This window comes from Garra rufa, chromosome 16 (genome assembly GCF_049309525.1).
Source record: "Garra rufa chromosome 16, GarRuf1.0, whole genome shotgun sequence".
NCBI classification, from domain to species: Eukaryota; Metazoa; Chordata; class Actinopteri; order Cypriniformes; family Cyprinidae; genus Garra; species Garra rufa.
This window is the reverse complement of record NC_133376.1, coordinates 4,003,797-4,021,680: the sequence shown is the minus strand read 5'-3', so window position 1 is coordinate 4,021,680 and position 17,884 is coordinate 4,003,797. Positions and strand designations below refer to the sequence as shown.

The 17,884-nt window shown below is 34.7% G+C and overlaps 1 protein-coding gene across 2 annotated transcripts in view; it reads left to right on the top strand.

Annotated features, from left to right (window-relative positions):
* gria3b (glutamate receptor, ionotropic, AMPA 3b) overlaps positions 1-17,884 on the top strand; it is a 116,887-nt gene that overhangs the window by 67,925 nt on the left and 31,078 nt on the right. For both annotated transcript variants that reach the window (XM_073820817.1, XM_073820816.1), the window contains exons 9-10: positions 2,505-2,878; positions 6,546-6,744. In XM_073820817.1, the coding sequence (XP_073676918.1) occupies positions 2,505-2,878; positions 6,546-6,744 (573 nt within the window). The remainder of the gene's footprint in view (positions 1-2,504; positions 2,879-6,545; positions 6,745-17,884) is intronic.

Genomic DNA, 17,884 nt, shown 5'->3' with positions numbered 1-17,884 from the left:
GGAGTTCCATTCACTACAACCACAAGATAAAAGGATATTAATATTTGTAGAGGCTTTTATAACCAGCGCTCACCTGCAGAGTTACCGTGACCTTATACTTCCTGATTGCATAACTAATGTCCTCCTGGCTGAGGACACATGTGAGATAAAATCTTTCACTGCCTTTTTATTATACGCTCATGCTAGAGTGCCTCTGAGGATTATGGGAAGTGGGAAGCGGCTGTGCCTCATATCTGCTGCTCCCACAGCAACATTATGTGAAGCATGAGAAGGGAAGCATTCAAAAAAGATTTTCCAACAAAGTCTCCTGCTCGTTCCGATTACGCTCTGTTTGCCGCCTGATACAGCGGCGTAGGGGTCACGGAAATTAGCAAGACTCTCGCTATCTAGTCAAGTGAACACTCAGCTGCCACTTTTGCGCTACACACTCGAATAGCCTTTTCTGTTATGCCTCGCATGTGCTTCTCTGAGGCTGTGAAAGTCCTGTCTCTGTGAATGTCCTTTTCCTGGCTTCCTTCTGCACACCAAGGCCTGAGAAAACACTAAATGACCCCCTCTGAGCTCTAGATGTAATATTCTGTGACGAACTGATCTGACTGATTCATCCAATGGTGCTAGCTTCATTACAGCTTCATGAACAGCATCTGATTAACTACAGAAAATAATTCTGAATTTAATTCAAATCATTTGTGCTTACAGTCTTAATATGTATACCAATGAGTGAGTATGAGACTAGTGGCATAACATATCTTTATGGACTTGCCTCTGCAAATTGCTGTCAGCAATGCATAACCAGACGTTTATCTGCCTACACTGAGGAAAAAATAGCTGTGAATTTATATAATAATTTAATCATGTACATCAGTTCCACTTAAATCAAAAAGGTTGACATTTCTTTCCTCTCTGTTTAGTTCAGTTCTTTGTCAGAAAACAGTTTGTTCTTGTAATAGTATATTTTTAATAAATAGAAAGTTAATTAGAAATGTGGAGTAATAAACCACTGACTCACAAAAGCTTGTATGAGCTACTAGCTACTAGTGAACAATAATGCACAATAGCGTGCTAAATGCTAAATAAACATGTTTTATTTGATTTGATTTTATAAATGTGCTATATCTTGTTTCAATAATATTTATCACACTTTATATTAGGTGGCCTTAACTATTATGTACTTACATTAAAAATAAGTACAATGTACTTAATGTGGTCATATTGCATTGCAAAACACTTTTGCTTCTATTAAGGTGGGATATGGGTAAGGTTAGGGACAGGTTTGGTGGTATGGGTAGGTGTAAGGGTGGGTTTCGGGTGTAAGGGATGAGTCAACAGTGGTAATTACAGAAATGAATTACAAATGTTTTTACATATAGGTTTTTATCAAAATATAAGTACAATGTAAAAACATGTATACACACAATAAGTACATTTAAATGTACATACATAGTAGTTAAGGCCACCTAATGTAAAGTGAGACCATGTTTTCTTATTTAAAATTTCATGATTCTGGACAGTATTCACCTATAAACTCTGCACAGTTTATTATGTAAAATAGTACAGTGTTAGAAAAAAATATATCATATTCAGATATTTTACTTATATATTTCATATTTTTAATACACTGTCCAATAAATAAATAAATAAACAAAATAAAAAAGAGAAAGAGAGAAAATTTGTATTTAAAATCCATTGCATGGATGGCAGGATGGTGAGAGATAAAAAGATGGTGATTTCTTTATAGCCCTATAGAGAAAGTTTTTTAGGCATAACTGAAAATAATGTCCATGATTTTTTAGCCCTGCAAAAATAAACAGGTTTCATACCATCCTGATGAAATTTAAAAATAAATAAAAAAATCTCAATGTTCAATACCTTGTATCTACAGTATGCATCAATTACTGTGATTGTAGTTATTGCTTTTACAAACTGAAGCAGGGATAGACAACATCGGTCCTGGTGCCCTGTTGAAAAAAACAGCATATGCTGGTTAGGTAGGTTTTGATACAGGTTTAAGCTGGTCCTTTGCTGGTTTATGCTTGTCCTTGACCAACACATGACCAGCTAAGGACCAGCATAAACCAGCAAAGGACCATCTTAAACCTGCATCAAAACCTACCTAACCATCATCCCAGCATCAAAACTATCTAACCAGCATATGCAGTTTTTTTTTTTTCACCAGGGAGTGCCGATGTCCTGCAGAGTTTAGCTCCAACCCTAAAAAAAATAAATAAATAAATAAAAATAAAAATTCACCTGGCTGTAGCTTCAGTAATCATGAAGACCTCGATTAGCTTGTTCAGGTGTGTTTGATTAGTGTTGGAGCTAAACTCTGCAGGACATCGGCACTCCAGGATCGTTGTTGCCTATCCCTGAACTGAAGGAATGAGTTGGAATTATTGTTGGTGGTAAAATACCTTGCTAAGATCTGGAAAAGTAATTACATTGCATGTTTATTGTACTGGTGCATGTTCACTACTAACACGTTTTGTTCATGTCCCCATTTCCAGAGAGCAGATATAGCCGTCGCACCATTAACAATCACGCTAGTTCGAGAGGAAGTCATTGACTTTTCTAAGCCCTTCATGAGTTTGGGCATCTCCATTATGATCAAGAAACCTCAGAAGTCCAAGCCGGGTGTGTTCTCCTTCCTGGACCCTCTGGCATATGAGATCTGGATGTGTATCGTTTTCGCCTACATCGGCGTCAGCGTGGTGCTGTTCCTCGTGAGCCGCTTCAGCCCCTATGAGTGGCACCTGGATGAGACTGATGAAGCCAAAGACCCCCAGACCCCTCCAGACCCGCCTAATGACTTTGGGATTTTTAACAGCCTATGGTTCTCTCTAGGGGCCTTCATGCAGCAGGGCTGTGATATCTCACCAAGGTCAGTCCCTCACCGCTCGCTCACTTTATGGCCGTAAAAACGTGTCCATATGTGGGTTTGCGTGGATAGTGGTCTATGAACAGACAATTTATCACTAGTTTAGATACACTGGGGTCCTTAGAGCAGCTGTAACTGAGAAACAGGCCTCAAACCAGATTATAAATGTGTGATTTTCTTATTAATAGAAAAGACTGCAAAAATCATGAAAGAAAAGTATATGAATTCAATAGTCAAACCGTTTGGTAACACTGCATTTTACATTTTTGCATGGAAAATTACTGGCAAGCCAGTAACTGATTACATAATCAAGTTACAAGTAAATAAGTACTTCTAATTTGATTATATTACAATTTTAAAAAAAAACTAATCAGTTACTTTTTATTGATTGCATGATTGCATGTTACTCATGTGGTCAGATGACATGCAAGTAAACACAAACTATTCAATATTTTCAGTACCCCATTTTGGAATATAATGTTTAATGCACTTCATGTTGTAATGGTATATTAATATGGTACAAGATTAATGTGATAACCATTTAGGTAAAAAGTAATCAAAAAGTAGTCTAATTCTATTGCCTAAAATGTGTAATGTAATGGATTACGTTAATAACTAAAATTCTTGTTGTGTGATCTGAAATCAATAACGGACTGCAATTTGTAAGTAATCTACTCAGCACTGCTGATAAGCACATTAAATACATTGCAGCTTTAATTTTGAAGGTAATTCCAGTATTTCACGTTTGAAAGATTATGCCGACACAGCTAGTTTTAATGTGTTCTTTTGTGAAGGATTAGCTGAGCAACATATTCTCATTTGGCTCTTTTTATGAATTTCTCATTTACCCGATTCATTTATTGTTTAAGAAGTCCTGCTGCAGCACTTTGCAGGCATCTGTGACGGAGATGTATGATTATTCACATTGTTCCTCCGTTTAACAGCAGGAAGTTGATTAATAAGGACTCCGTTGTGCTGCTCGCTGTCATAGAGAGTCCCTCACATTCCCCTGTGCTGGCTGTCAATTGTGTATTCAATAAAAATTACTCAGCGCTACTAAAAAAATAACAATAATAATCATAAGAAAGCATTCATCAATTTATCATATAGCAAAAAAATATTTTCCCATAATGTTTCCATGATTAATGTGATTAATGGATAAGAAAAAAATAGATTTTCAATCTAGTCTGAGGCCATTTTGAAAAAGACTGAACAATGCAAACCCACATATGGAAAAATGAAATCAAATAAAAGCATCCTTCAATGTGTCATATCTCTATAAATAATTCTAAAACTACACAAATATATGCTTTAACATCGCACTAAATACACTAAGAACACTGACAGATAAATTTTAAATTAATTAAAATAATTTATTATTATTATTTCATGTCTGTGACTTATAAGTAGCATTTGGCCCTGGTCTATTATACCATAATTATGTGAGGAACTATTAGATTTTACATCTTACATGACTGTATTGCTGCAAAATAGTTTTCAGATGGCACTACAGTGTTATTAAAAATCATGTTCATTTAAAATTCAATAATTATATTGCATAAGTCCATAAGAGTTTGTACTTGTTATTTGCAATCTGTACATATATTTCACAAAGCCGCATGGTCGAAAGAGCACATAGTCTGCAGAAGGGCAAACCACCTTACATTCAGCCCAAGGCAAAAACACTTTAGAGGAAATAATACAATCATTGATCCTATATGTTATTTGATTATGCTAATACATTGTGTAGGCAGCAGTCAATAAAAGCACAGCTGGAAAATGAGCTTTGAGCTAATGTGACTCAAACTTTTCCGAGATCAGAAATGAGACACTAACTCGATATATATGTGTGAGTATATTGTATTTGCGGAAACTGCTTTTCTGTGTGGCTCTAAATTAAAGCTCAGGATGCAAGTCATGTATTGAGGTGGGTAAACAAAAATACAGCAGCAGTGCCAGATTACAGCAAATAAAACGTCAAGATGATTCGATACAGCAGATTAAAGATGATCTACTATGAAACGAGACACTACCGCATTGCTTTGACACTGCAATCGCGTCCTCTATGGTAAACACATTTAACAAATATTTAAATTTGGTTAATCGCTTGGGACACTAACAAAAAACCTATGACATTTAACTTTGTTCCTTTGATTAATAAGGACTGTTTTTAATATTTTTGTGTTGAATTGATGTAATAAAATATAATTGTTAAGACCCTACAGGTTTTGAAACATTAGCTGCCCCCCATTTTTTGAGATAGCGGTGTTCAGGTAAATTGGACCGGCTGATCAGCAAAAATGGGCTAGTCAAAATGCAAAGTGGAATAGAGACATTTCTGATTTATATTTAATTTTATAATGTAACAGTGTAACTTTGGATTTAAAATACATTAATCTGAATTACAATAAAACATCAGTTTCACGCAGTAGAGAAGGTGTACATTTGCTTTTAGGCCTCTCTCAACTGTTTCCCTATATTCGACCAATGCTCCTCTTATCCTCTCCCCTATCCACCGATAGTATTTTTGGCCCCATCCCTGACAGACATCCTTTGTATCTCCTTAATGTTCCTTTCTGACCCTCTTCTTTCCTTTCTGATCCTTTCTGTTTTTAATTCAGTCTGTAATAAATAGTTTAACATTGGGCTACTTTACTTCAACACCTATCACTTTTATATGAAAATGTTTCTTTCACTCATTTTCTTTTTAGTGAGTGTGAGCCCATGTGTGCACAACTATGTTTGTGTGTTCACATAGACATACACATGCACATATGACATGCACATGCAAACATAGTCAAGCACACATAAACACACATCACATACAACTATATTTAGAAGGTAAAATGTGAAAATTTTTCACAAATTCAATAATACAATATATTAATAATATCAATAATTTATTTAATTTTATAATAATTTTTAATAAGAGGAACAATTAGAATTTCTGCTATTTCAGCCAGTAACTAAAAATGCTTTTTTTATATAAAAATCTAGATTATTTAGCTAAATCAGCATTTTATCTCATAGAGGCCATTACGACGCGGGTTATGAATCATTATTTCTAAATGTGCATTTGTTTTTTATTGATTTATCAGCCTTATTATTGAGCAGTAAGATTGAATATGGCAGGCGTCTCTCCTTTTTTTTTTTTTTTTTTTTTTGGCACAGTCTAAAAATGAGGCATTGCCCCTCACCCCTTAGCAACCTCAGTCCAATAAAATCATTTGCGAAATATCAAGAACTGTTATGGCAACAGTTTGAAATGCTTTGCAGTCATTGGCTGTTCACTTTTAAGGAGATAAGGCACTCAAACCTTAAATGGCCCATTTTACCTGATGGCCCAATTTACCTGATATCACCCTAGATATTTAACTGCTTTCTTAATTTATCATTCTCTTTAGATCTAATCTGGGTGTAAACTGGAGGTGTAAACTTTTGTGTCATCATTTATTCACCCTCATGTCATTCCAAACCTGTATGAGTTTGAACACAGAAGATATTTTGAAGAATATGTGTAACAAATCCATTCTATGGGGAAAAACAGTAGAAAGAAACAGAAATAGTCATGCAGAAATGCATGTTTGTTTGAGTTAAATTATTTATTACAATTGTGTGCAACATCAGAACATTAGATTCAAAGCCTGTACTTTATGTGTTTGTGCATCAGGTCCTTATCGGGCAGAATAGTGGGAGGCGTCTGGTGGTTCTTCACCCTCATCATAATCTCGTCCTACACGGCTAACCTAGCTGCTTTCCTCACAGTGGAAAGGATGGTCTCTCCCATAGAGAGTGCTGAAGATCTAGCCAAACAAACAGAGATTGCATATGGAACCTTGGACTCAGGATCAACCAAAGAGTTCTTTAGGGTGAGTCTCCTACCGCTTGAGAGAGTTATATTCCTGCATTGATCTTCAATTGAAATCAGCTGAATTAAAATGCATCAAACTGCTGTGCACGCTTTCAAGTCAGAATCCGTCCTTTGGTTAGACTTGTTGCTGTTGTTGTTTTTTTTTTTTTGTTGTTTTTTGTTTTTTCAGTTAGAGTAATCAAAAAGAACTTAGAGAAGAAAGGTTCCCACAGCGCTACTGTTTGTAGTGCCTCGGTCTTTGCCAAACATTTCTTTCATTTACTTATTATTTATGTGTTTGTTTTTGCAGAACAGTGGTCCCAAAAACTATTTGGAACTTAGGCTACATTTACCATTACTAAATGTCATAGCATTCAATACAATATCAAAACAAAAGCCAATTATTAAAAGACGCACAGCGCAGGCAGTACAAACCAAATATTTACCAAGATGTGTTTGTGTGTTCACATGATAGTAGTTTCTTCACAGATGTCTCTGCGATACTTTAAAATACCACTGAAATGGCAACATACTTAAAGAGTTGATACAATTCTGTGAAACCAGACTTTATTCACCCCAATGGAAAGCATGTATAAACTGCCCTAATCACTCTTAAAAATAAAGGTGCTCTAAAAGGTTCTTCACAGCGATGCTCTTTCTTACCTTTTTATAATCTGAAGAACCTTCTTTCGTCAAAAAGAACCTTTTGTGAAACAGAAAGGTTCTTCAGATGTTAAAGGTTCTTTATGGAAGCATTTAAACAAAAAAGGTTCTTCTATGGCATCGTGAAGCACCTTTATTTTTAAAAGTGTAGGCAACTTTGGTCCTAGAGAGTTCAGCTCTAACCCTGAAAAATAAATAAATGAATAAACTCACCTGCCTATAGCTTTAGTAATCCTGGGGCCAGTTGTTAAAAAGTCCAAATCCAATCTTGGTTTTGATCTGGATTAAATCCACAGTTTGTGGTGTTCAAAACATTTTAGTAAGATTGGGATACACTCTTAAAAATAAAGGTGCTTCAGGATGCCATAGAAGAACCTTTTTGTCTAAATGGTTCCATAAAGAACCTTTAACATCTGAAGAACCTTCCTGTTTCACAAAAGGTTCTTTATGGCAAAAGAAGGTTCTTCAGATTATAAAAAGATAAGAAAGAGATGGTTCTTTAAAGAACCTTTGACTGAATGTTTTTTTGTGGAACCAAAAATGGTTCTTCTTTGGCACTGCTGTGAAGAACATTTTAAAGCACCTTTATTTTTAAGAGTGTGTTTTTGATCCAAAAAAAAAAGATTATTATGATCCCAGCAGAAGGGTTATAAAAGTGTAAAACTGGTTTGCTTGTTTGATTGATTTCTTTGTTTGTTTTGTAATTTATTGTAAACTACATTGACACAATGATCAGAGATGGACCAGTCAGAAGTAGTTATTTGTGTAAATGCATTGCAAAACTAGAATGCAAAACTTTTTTTTCTCCCATCTGATTTTTTTTTTTTTTTTTTTTTTTTTTTTTCCCATCACCATGTCCCTTTATGGGCTCCGTAGCACTAGTAATCCAGATTTGGAAATCTGAAAAAGTGTGTATCTGGATCAGGGTAATTCAATCCAGTTTTGCTTTGAAAAACCGACACAAAAGTAAAATGGGTTACCTAATCCTGAATATCAAAACATGGGATTTCCAAATCCACTACACTGTTAAAAATTATTTTCTTACTTAGATTTTTTTTGTCTTGTTTACAGCCAAAATATCTAAAAAAAATCTTAAATCAAGTAGCATTTTCTAGACAAGTTAAAATTGTTTACTTCTCAGAAAAATCAAGTCAAAATTAAGTGTGTTTTTGCTATAAACAAGCAAAATAATCTGCCAATGGGGTAAGAAAAATAATCTTCTTTTCTGTTTTAAATAAGATATTTTTGCTTACCCCATTGGCAGATTATTTTTCTTGTTCTAAGCAAAAACTCATTTGATTTTGATTTGGGGTTTTTTTATGACAACAAGACAATAATTTTTATTTGTCTAGAAAATCCTTCTTGATTTAAGAATTTTTAGATATTTTGACTGGAAACAAGACAAAAAAATCTAAGTAAGACAAGCATTTTTTTGCAGTGTATGTAAACAAGTGACTAATTCACTAGCAGTTTTAATGTATTTTATAATGTAAGGGACAGGACACTTCTAATTCGGATTTGATTGGACAGAAAATCTAATAAGAAATTCAGAATGATGTCATCAAAATAATTGAGATTCTGTACATTTTGAATGCATATATCTTCTAAATGTAAATTTTGTATACCAGCATACTATAGCTTACTTTCCAACATTCATAGTACCAAAAACAGAAAAAAGGGATTTAATGGGACTTCATGTGCTTTGATGTACTTGTAGTGTTTTGACACTCTTTTAGTTGGAAAATAATTCACAAGCTCAAGAGTTCAATTGAAGAGTCATTAACAAGTTGAAAACGCAGGTGTTGAGCTTACTAAAGACCTTCTTTATTGCTGAGAGACGGCTGGGTAGATTTGCAGGCTTTGTTTCAGTTGATTGTGGGTCCAGAACTCATTTGGATCCTGTTACTGCTTTATGCTGTGAGAAACCACACCAAACAAATCAGCATGAGTGAGCTGTCTGAATGATTCACACTGATTCACAAACTTATTTAGATTTCCGCTAGCCTGTTCTATTCATTGCAAGGAAGTGAGTGATTTGTTCATGACATGGACATCACAATTTGTGATTCTAAACAGCTGACAGAAACATTTCTACGTAAAACTTAATTGTTGAAATACTGCCAGAGAAATGTGGTGTTTGCCAATGATACTTTCCAAAATAATTACTACTAAAAACCAACATGATTGTAGCAATGCTACAGCTCAACACTGCAGCTGCTCGGCTGGCCATGACCTCCTCAATGGCAGCAGACAGGAAAAGTACAAGCCATTATCACACTTATAAAAGAGCTCTCAAAACTAACTATTTACACTTCTTAGTATAATGTTAATTAATAAAATATTTGAAGCTTGTATGGTAATTGCAAAGGAGATTCACTTTTTTAATAGCCAAAAATAGAGAAGATGAACAGTAAAACACCAACATGTATAGCTTTCTCACAAAAGTATGATTACAGGAGCAGATTGATGAAGACTTGTTTATGACCTCAAAGCAATTTTAGCATAGTGCATGATTTGTAAACTAATACATCTGGACTTTTGTATCACATAATCTGTTTCATATGTAGCCTATGGCTTTTCTGCAGCAAGTAAACTTGCTCAGAAGCACACCTGGTACAGCATTGCGATTGCAGCTATAAAAGAGCTTAAAGAGTTGTCGCTTTAACAAATTTGCTTCTTTCTCACTTTTGCTTTGTTTTTTAACACTATCGGTTAGATTTAGGACCAGGTTTAGTGTTGGTGTTGAACACACTTGTTTTTGTGCGGTTCTTTACTGAATACTATGTTATGACCTCAAAGCAATTTTAGTATAGTGCATGATTTGTAAACTAATACATCTTGACTTTTGCATCACATAATCTGTTTCATGTAGTTGTAGTTTATAGCTTTTCTGCAGCAAGTAAACCTGCTCAGAAGCACACCTGGTACAGCATTGTGATTGCAGCTATAAAAGAGCTTAAAGAGTTTTCGATATAAGCAGAAGTGGCATGGATGCTTCAGGAAATGTGCTTCTTTCTCACTTTTGCTTTTGTTAACACTATCAGTTAGATTTAGGACCAGGTTTAGTGTAGGTGCTACGATATTTTCAAAAGTGATTAACCTTTTAGTGCCATTCACTGGACATTTTATTTCCAAAGTGCTGCAATATATTCAGCAATCAATGTCATAACTCTATCAGATTGGATTTTGGATGAAACTTAATTTTAGCAACACTTGCTGGACTTTTTTTTTTTTTTTTTAAGAACTGATCAACACTGAAATGACCTCAGCTAAACAATGACACACTTGTTTTGTGTGGTTCCTTGCACAATACTATGTTATGACCTCAAAGCAATTTTGGCATAGTGCATGATTTGTAAACGAATACATCTTGACTTTTGCATCACATAGTCTGTTTTATATGTAACCTATGGCTTTTCTGCAGCAAGTAAACTTGCTCAGAATCACAACTGGTACAGCACTGCGACTGCAGCTATAAAAGAGGTTAAAGAGTTGTCGCAACAAGCTGAAGTGGCATGGCTACTTGAACAAATGTGCTTCTTTCTCACTTTAGCTTTTGTTAACACTACTGGTTAGATTTAAGACCAGGTTTAGTGTAGGTGCTACGTTATTTTCAAAAGTGATTAACCTTTTAGTGCCATTCACTGGACATCTAATCTCCAAACTGCTGCAATATATTCAACAACCAATGTCCTAAATCACTGTCAGATTGGGTTTTGGATGAAGTTTAGTAACACTTGCTGGACATTTTGCTTTAAAAGGAATTGAACTGAACTAAATCAACACTGAAATGACCTCAGTTGAAAAATGACACACTTGTTTTTGTGTGGTTCCTAGCTGAATACTATGTTATGACCTCAAAGCAATTTTAGCATAGTGCATGATTTGTAAACTAATACATCTTGTCTTTTGCATCACATAATCTGTTTCATATGTAGTTTATAGCTTTTCTGCAGCAAGTAAACTTGCTCAGAATCACAACTGGTACAGCATTGTGGTTACAGCTGTTAAAGAGTTTAAAGAGTTGTCGAAACAAGTTGATGTGGCATGGCTACTTGAACAAATGTGCTTCTTTCTCACTTTTGCTTTTGTTAACACTATTGGTTAGATTTAGGTCCAGGTTTAGTGTAGGTGGATTAACCTTTTAGTGGCATTCACTGGACATTTAATCTCCAAACTGCTGCAATATATTCAACAACCATTGTAAAACACTGTCAGATTGGATTTTGGATGAAACTGAATTTTAGTAACATTTGCTGGACATTTTGCTTTGGAAGGAACTGAACTGAACTGCACTAAATCAACACTGAAATGACCTCAGTTGAACAGTGACACACTTGTTTTTGTGTGGTTCCTTGCTGAATACTATGTTATGAGCTCAAAGAAATTTTAGCATAGTGCATGATTTGTAAACTAATACATCTTGTCTTTTGCATCACATAATCTGTTTGATATGTAGTTTATGGCTTTTCTGCAGCAAGTAAACTTGCTCAGAAGCACACCTGGTTTAAGCTATAAAAGAGCTTAAAGAATTGTCAAAACAAGCTGAAGTGGCATGGCTGAAGCTGAATTTTAGTAACTCTTGTTGGACATTTTGCTTTGAAAGGACCTGAACTGAACTAAATCAACACTGAAATGACCTCAGTTGAACAATGACACCCGTTTTTTTATTTTTTTATGAACTTTGAATATTTTTCCACCATTAATCTAAAGGAGCTTTGAACAATCTGCATTATATAAATAAACGTGACTTGACTTGAAAGTGTCACAAAATGTGCAAGAATTTTTTTTTTGTATTATTTTGCACAAATGTCCAGGCATGTTTTATTTTTCGTAGCGAACCTCGGTTTTAAAATCACCTTGATAACTGTAAAATGCTCTTAATTGACATTTCATTTTCCATTTTTAATGCTGGTGCCTTGTTTTTTTTTTTTTGTTTTTTTTTTTTTTAACTAGTATAGCTTGCAGTTTTTCTTTATCCAACCAGCTTCTCCATTTAAACCTGGATCAGCATGGAAATTCATTACAGCAGGGTGGCCACTTGGAGCTTGTTGTTGGAGAACAAACAAAAAGAAACATTAGCTCTGCCAAGAGCTGCAACCGTTCCATTTCCACACCTGCTTGTTAGGGAAATTTCTCTCTTTTAGCTGATACAGTCAGTCAGGTTTGTGCTATACAGCCCTTTTTGATGAAGCAGTCATTAAGTCAATGGTGATGATTGCTGTAGGTGCTGTGTACAACCTCGAGTTAGCCTGAGCTGTCAAAGTGAAGGGAGGCGAAGGCAGACAAGCGTCTCTGTAGCCTAATCAAATCCTGCATATGGCCATAGAGGTCAGCTCAAAAACCATAATTAGTTGCTTTACCTGGGCCTGCAAATTGTGTGTGATGAAAAGCGCCCCAGAGGGTCAAATAGTGCACTTGAAAGATATTTAAAATAAATCTGCATGTTTCTGTAATACTTTAAAACCGCTCGCTCTACGCACATATCCATTAGGAGGTAGGTTTACTGCCCCGTCAGCTGCAGGTTTGCGTGGCGGCATGCGTTTGATGTCATTAAAGGTTTGCAAGTCGACAACCGAGGGGTTTGGGGATCTCAAATATTCTATATAATGAGTGTCCTAGTTACACTCTACAGCTTTCAGATTTCCAATGACATGTGTGAACTGCTATTTCAGGGGACTTTTAATTAAAAGCACAGAGGTTTGACAGGGGAAAAAAAATCCTGATTAATGGAGATTCAAGCTCTATTTTAGATCTGTTTTCAGGAAACACATTCCCGTTTAATTAGAGCCATGCGGCGGAGAACAGCTGCATGTTTCAAATCATCCTCAACATTTGGACCGAAACATATGTCATCATCTTTGACACAACCCCCAAGTTTATTATTTCCTTCACAAATTTGCATATATTTGTTTAATTTATTTGCTTGGTTTATTCAACATTTACAAGTCAATATTCCAAAGTTGTTAGTAATATAATATAAATGTTAGTAATATAATATAAATGTTATTTTGGACTACACATTTACATACTGAAATACATTATAAATCCTAGGATTGTAAAATCTATTGATGCAATGCAATGCATCATTCTGACAATATTATGAACAGTTTGTAGAATTAGAATTACTATGATATGCGCTACATGTACATCATTTTGGTAAAAAAAAATTAAGGACCAGTTCTCACTAGATGCTTATTAGCATGCACATTACTAGCATCCTACCTCATACCTAAATTTAACAACTACCTTATTCTACCTGGTCTCATGACAAAAACGTCTCAGGGGGCAATTTTTCGCGAGAAGTGAAATACATACCAATAAGTACATATCACTGCAGTATCCAAAAGAAATGAACACTAGAAACAGTAAAACTCCAACACCTTTTATTCCTTTTCACGCAAAGTATGATTTACATAATTAAAGTTCAATCCGTGAGTATGCTTTATCAAACAACAGTTTGATAAAGCATAATTCTCGCACAGTTACTTGAATAGTATTATATTATGACTTAAAAACAATTTTAATATGCTGGGAGATTTGAAAACTAATGCTTTTGAAAGTTAGCATGACATGTCCAGCTTCATATCTATAGGTTTTCATGGGCAGTAGGTTTGTGCAGTAGCTCACGCAGTACGGAGATGTATTTGAGCGGTGAAGAGCTCCGGTTCAAATCCTTTGTAACTATAGGTCAACAAAAGAGTTCAAATGTACACACAAGAAAGATTTACATGGGTTCAACAAATGAGTTTTTATATCGGTTTTGCATTTATTAACACTATTGGCTAGGTTTAGGGTTGGGTTTGACGTAGGGCATATTTCCGATAGAGCATTAACTTTTAGCAACAGTCCCCAGATATGTGAACTCTGAACCGCCGCAATACGTACCTGAAGCAACGTAATAAAAACATCCTAGGGTTCACGTATTGAACCTGCGATTTAGCACCACTCAGTGGGCATTTCTTTTTGAAACTGCCACGAAATGTGCAGTAAGGTACATAAAAACCGTACTGCTAAAAGTACCCAGAGGTACGTATTTTTATGAGATTGGGTTGACCTTATTACCATACCAAATTAGTTTATTAGTTTATTGAGGCAAAATAGTTAATACTGAAAAGTAGTCCTCAAAATAAAGTGCTACCATAATTTCTTATAAATAAAAAAATAATAAAAGAAATCAAATTCTTTATAATTTGATATGTTTATGTAATATGTTATTTCTCCTAGTTGATTTAAATCTATAAAATAATGCTTTAACAGGTTTATCTTCTGGAAAAAGGACAGTTCAGTCAGATTTAATGGAGAGCTGTCTCCTTGAAGAGATGAAATATTGCATTTATTAAAAAGGAGATATGGTGCATGAAAATTTTTTAATATTTAAAACTATCACTGAGCCTCTGGCTCTGAGGAATGTGTAATGATTGAGAGAGTCGGTTCAGGTTATTCCTGCACTGTGCAATCAGCTGGGTGATGCTGTTAAAATGCTATTCTTCTCTGACAGGTTTTAGAGCAAAGGAGAGTTTGTTAAAATCTCAAACAGCGAAGCGTCATTCAGTTTGTCCTACTGACAAAGGAGATGATCCGCCTGACATTGACATATATTTATTCTCCTCTGAAACACAAACAGTTTTATTGAAAGAGCGCAGGCAGTGTTATGTGATGGTGGATAACATGTAATCCTTGATCAATATCTTCTCAAGGTGCTCACATCTGTTTCTCACATAAAGAACAGCAGTTGACTTTCTCACTTGCTCGATGCCTGCGGTTCACCGCATTAAACACGGCAGGCGTTCATATGCACACAACTTTAGCTTTTGTTGACTATAGCAGTTTTACACTTGTGTAATACAGATGTAATACTGCTAATATTCCACTCTGGTTTCCTCTGTTAAACAAGCTGTGTCAAAGAGATGATTCTTTGTCACACGCTATTAATTTAGGTATGTAGCTCATTGATTTTCCAAGAGCACGCTGACAAAATACCATGATACTGCCAAGACATTTTTGGTACCATGGCACTATGCTGTTGAGAGAAACTAAAACTTGGTAGCACTTTATACTAAGTATACAGCAACAAAGCACTTTATTTGCAAGCATAGTTTATCAGTTGTCGTTGTTAAATGGATTGTGAAAATTGTCATTAATTACTCAGCCTCATGTCGTTCCAAACTTGTAAGACCTTTGTTCATCTTGGGAACACAAATTAAGATATTTTTGATGAAATCTGAGAGCTTTCTGACCCTGCATAGATAGCAACACAACTGACAAGTTCAGTGCCCAGAAAGTTTCGATAAAAGGACATTGATAAAATTGTTAATGTGACATGTCAGTGTTTCAACCATAATTTTATAAAGGTATGAAAATACTTTTTGTGTGCAAAGAAAACAAAAATAACTTTATTCAACAATTGCTTCTCTTCCTGTCAGTCTTCGACACACGTTCACGAGAGAACGCATGCATTCTGATGTAGAACGACTATTTTAACATACATTAACTGTTTTATCGATTAACTTTCTGGGCCTTGAATGTGTCAATTGCATTTCTGTATATGTAGGGTAAGAAAGCTATTGGATTTCATTAAAAATATCTTAATTTTGTTCCAAAGACAAATGGAGGTCTTACGGTTTTGGAGTATTTAATGACAGACTTTAAATTTTTCAGTAAATAATGCCTTTAATACATTAATAGACTATATACAAATAGTGAGATCTCCATGTCATTACCTGTAATTAATACAGTATTGTTGTTTAATTAGCTCATATGTAAATGTTAGGCAAATCGTCACCTTAGAATTATAAGGTTCTATATTTGTCCAAATTGAGTTGTTCACATATTCTTATTCTGTGACAACTTATTTACATTATTTGATGTTTCTTTTGTAAGTTATGTAAATCTGGGGCTTTTTTTTTTTTTTTTTACAAAACAAAAATGGTTCTATCTACAGATGTCTATGGAATGCAAAAACTTTAAAGCTCAATATCTTAAAAGTGCTCAGAATGAACCTTATAATTCTAAGGTGACGAAATGTTAACCATACACTGATACTATTATTACCGTTGGTAACAGTTGTTAAAGGAGAAGTTCACTTCCAGAACAAAAATTTACAGAAAATTTACTTACCCCCAAAGTACATGTCTTTCTTTCTTCAGTTATAAAGAAATTATGTTTTTTGAGCAAAACATTTCAGGATTTCTTTCCATACAACAGACTTCTATGGTGCCCCCGAGTTTGAACTTCCAAAATGCAGTTTAAATGCAGCTATAAAGGGCTCTAAATGATCCTAGCCGAGGAAGAAGGGTTTTATCTAGCAAAACAATTGACAATTTATATACTGTTTAACCTCAAATGCTCGTCTTGTCTACTTCTGCATGTATTCTGTATATTCCGGTTCTAGACAGTTAGGGTATGTTGTAAAACTCAATTTTTTTCCTCCAACTTCAAAATCGTCCTACATCACTGTTTTACCTTTTTTTTAAAGGGCATTTAATCTTCTTTTCATGAACACTGTGTAAACACTGAGGCGGTAATTCTGCAGAGATGCAAGATGACTGAAATGAGAGTTGATGAGTTAATGCAGAGCTAGACAAGATGACCATTCAAGGTTAAAAAGTAAATAAATTGTCAATATTTTTTAGAAATTAACCAATCGTTTCACTAGATAAGACCCTTTTTCCTCGGCTGGGATCATTTGAAGTCCTTTGAAGATGCACTTAAGAAGTCCACTATATGGACAGAAATCTTCAAAATACATAATTTCTTCACGACTGAAGAAAGAAAGACATGAACATTTTGGATGACAAGGGGGTGAGTACATTATCTGTAAATTTCTGTTCTCGAAGTGAACTTCTTTTTTAATCTAGTTTTAAGAGTAACTAGTTGTTCCTTTAGATTAGGTAAAAAAACTGCCATTAATTAAGTGCTTTAAACCTACCTTTATTAAACATTAACTGTAGTAGTAGTAGTAGTAGTAGTTTCTAAAATATTCACAAATACATTGTTCATACGTAAATTGTTTATGCTTTACATGCAGTTGATACATTAATACTGTATGTTTTTGTGTCTGTACAAACGTAAGTAAATGTGCATGTGGTCAAACCACACTTTACATAAAACACATACAAATCACATTGTTTAACCCTTGTGCATTGTTTCAATTTACAACCTTTCGTTATGTTTCGTGGCTGAAAACAGCCACTACTTTAAACTGCTGTAAAAATGTATCAGATAAATATTTTTTTCAAATTTTTTTGCATAAATCTATTAATCAACCTCAGTCCTGCTCAAAAATACTAAATGTTTAAAAAAAATTCAGGATTTTAACTCTTTAATTGCCAAATTCCTAAATGATGTCACAGATTTTGGGGGAAAAAAAACACAAAATTACTAATTTTCAATATAAAAGGTAATTGTGGCCTGGATTTTTTTTTTACCTTTTTAACAGTCTTGGACATGTGAAAGATTAGTAAGAGCATTGGCTTTCATGCATTGTTAGTTTT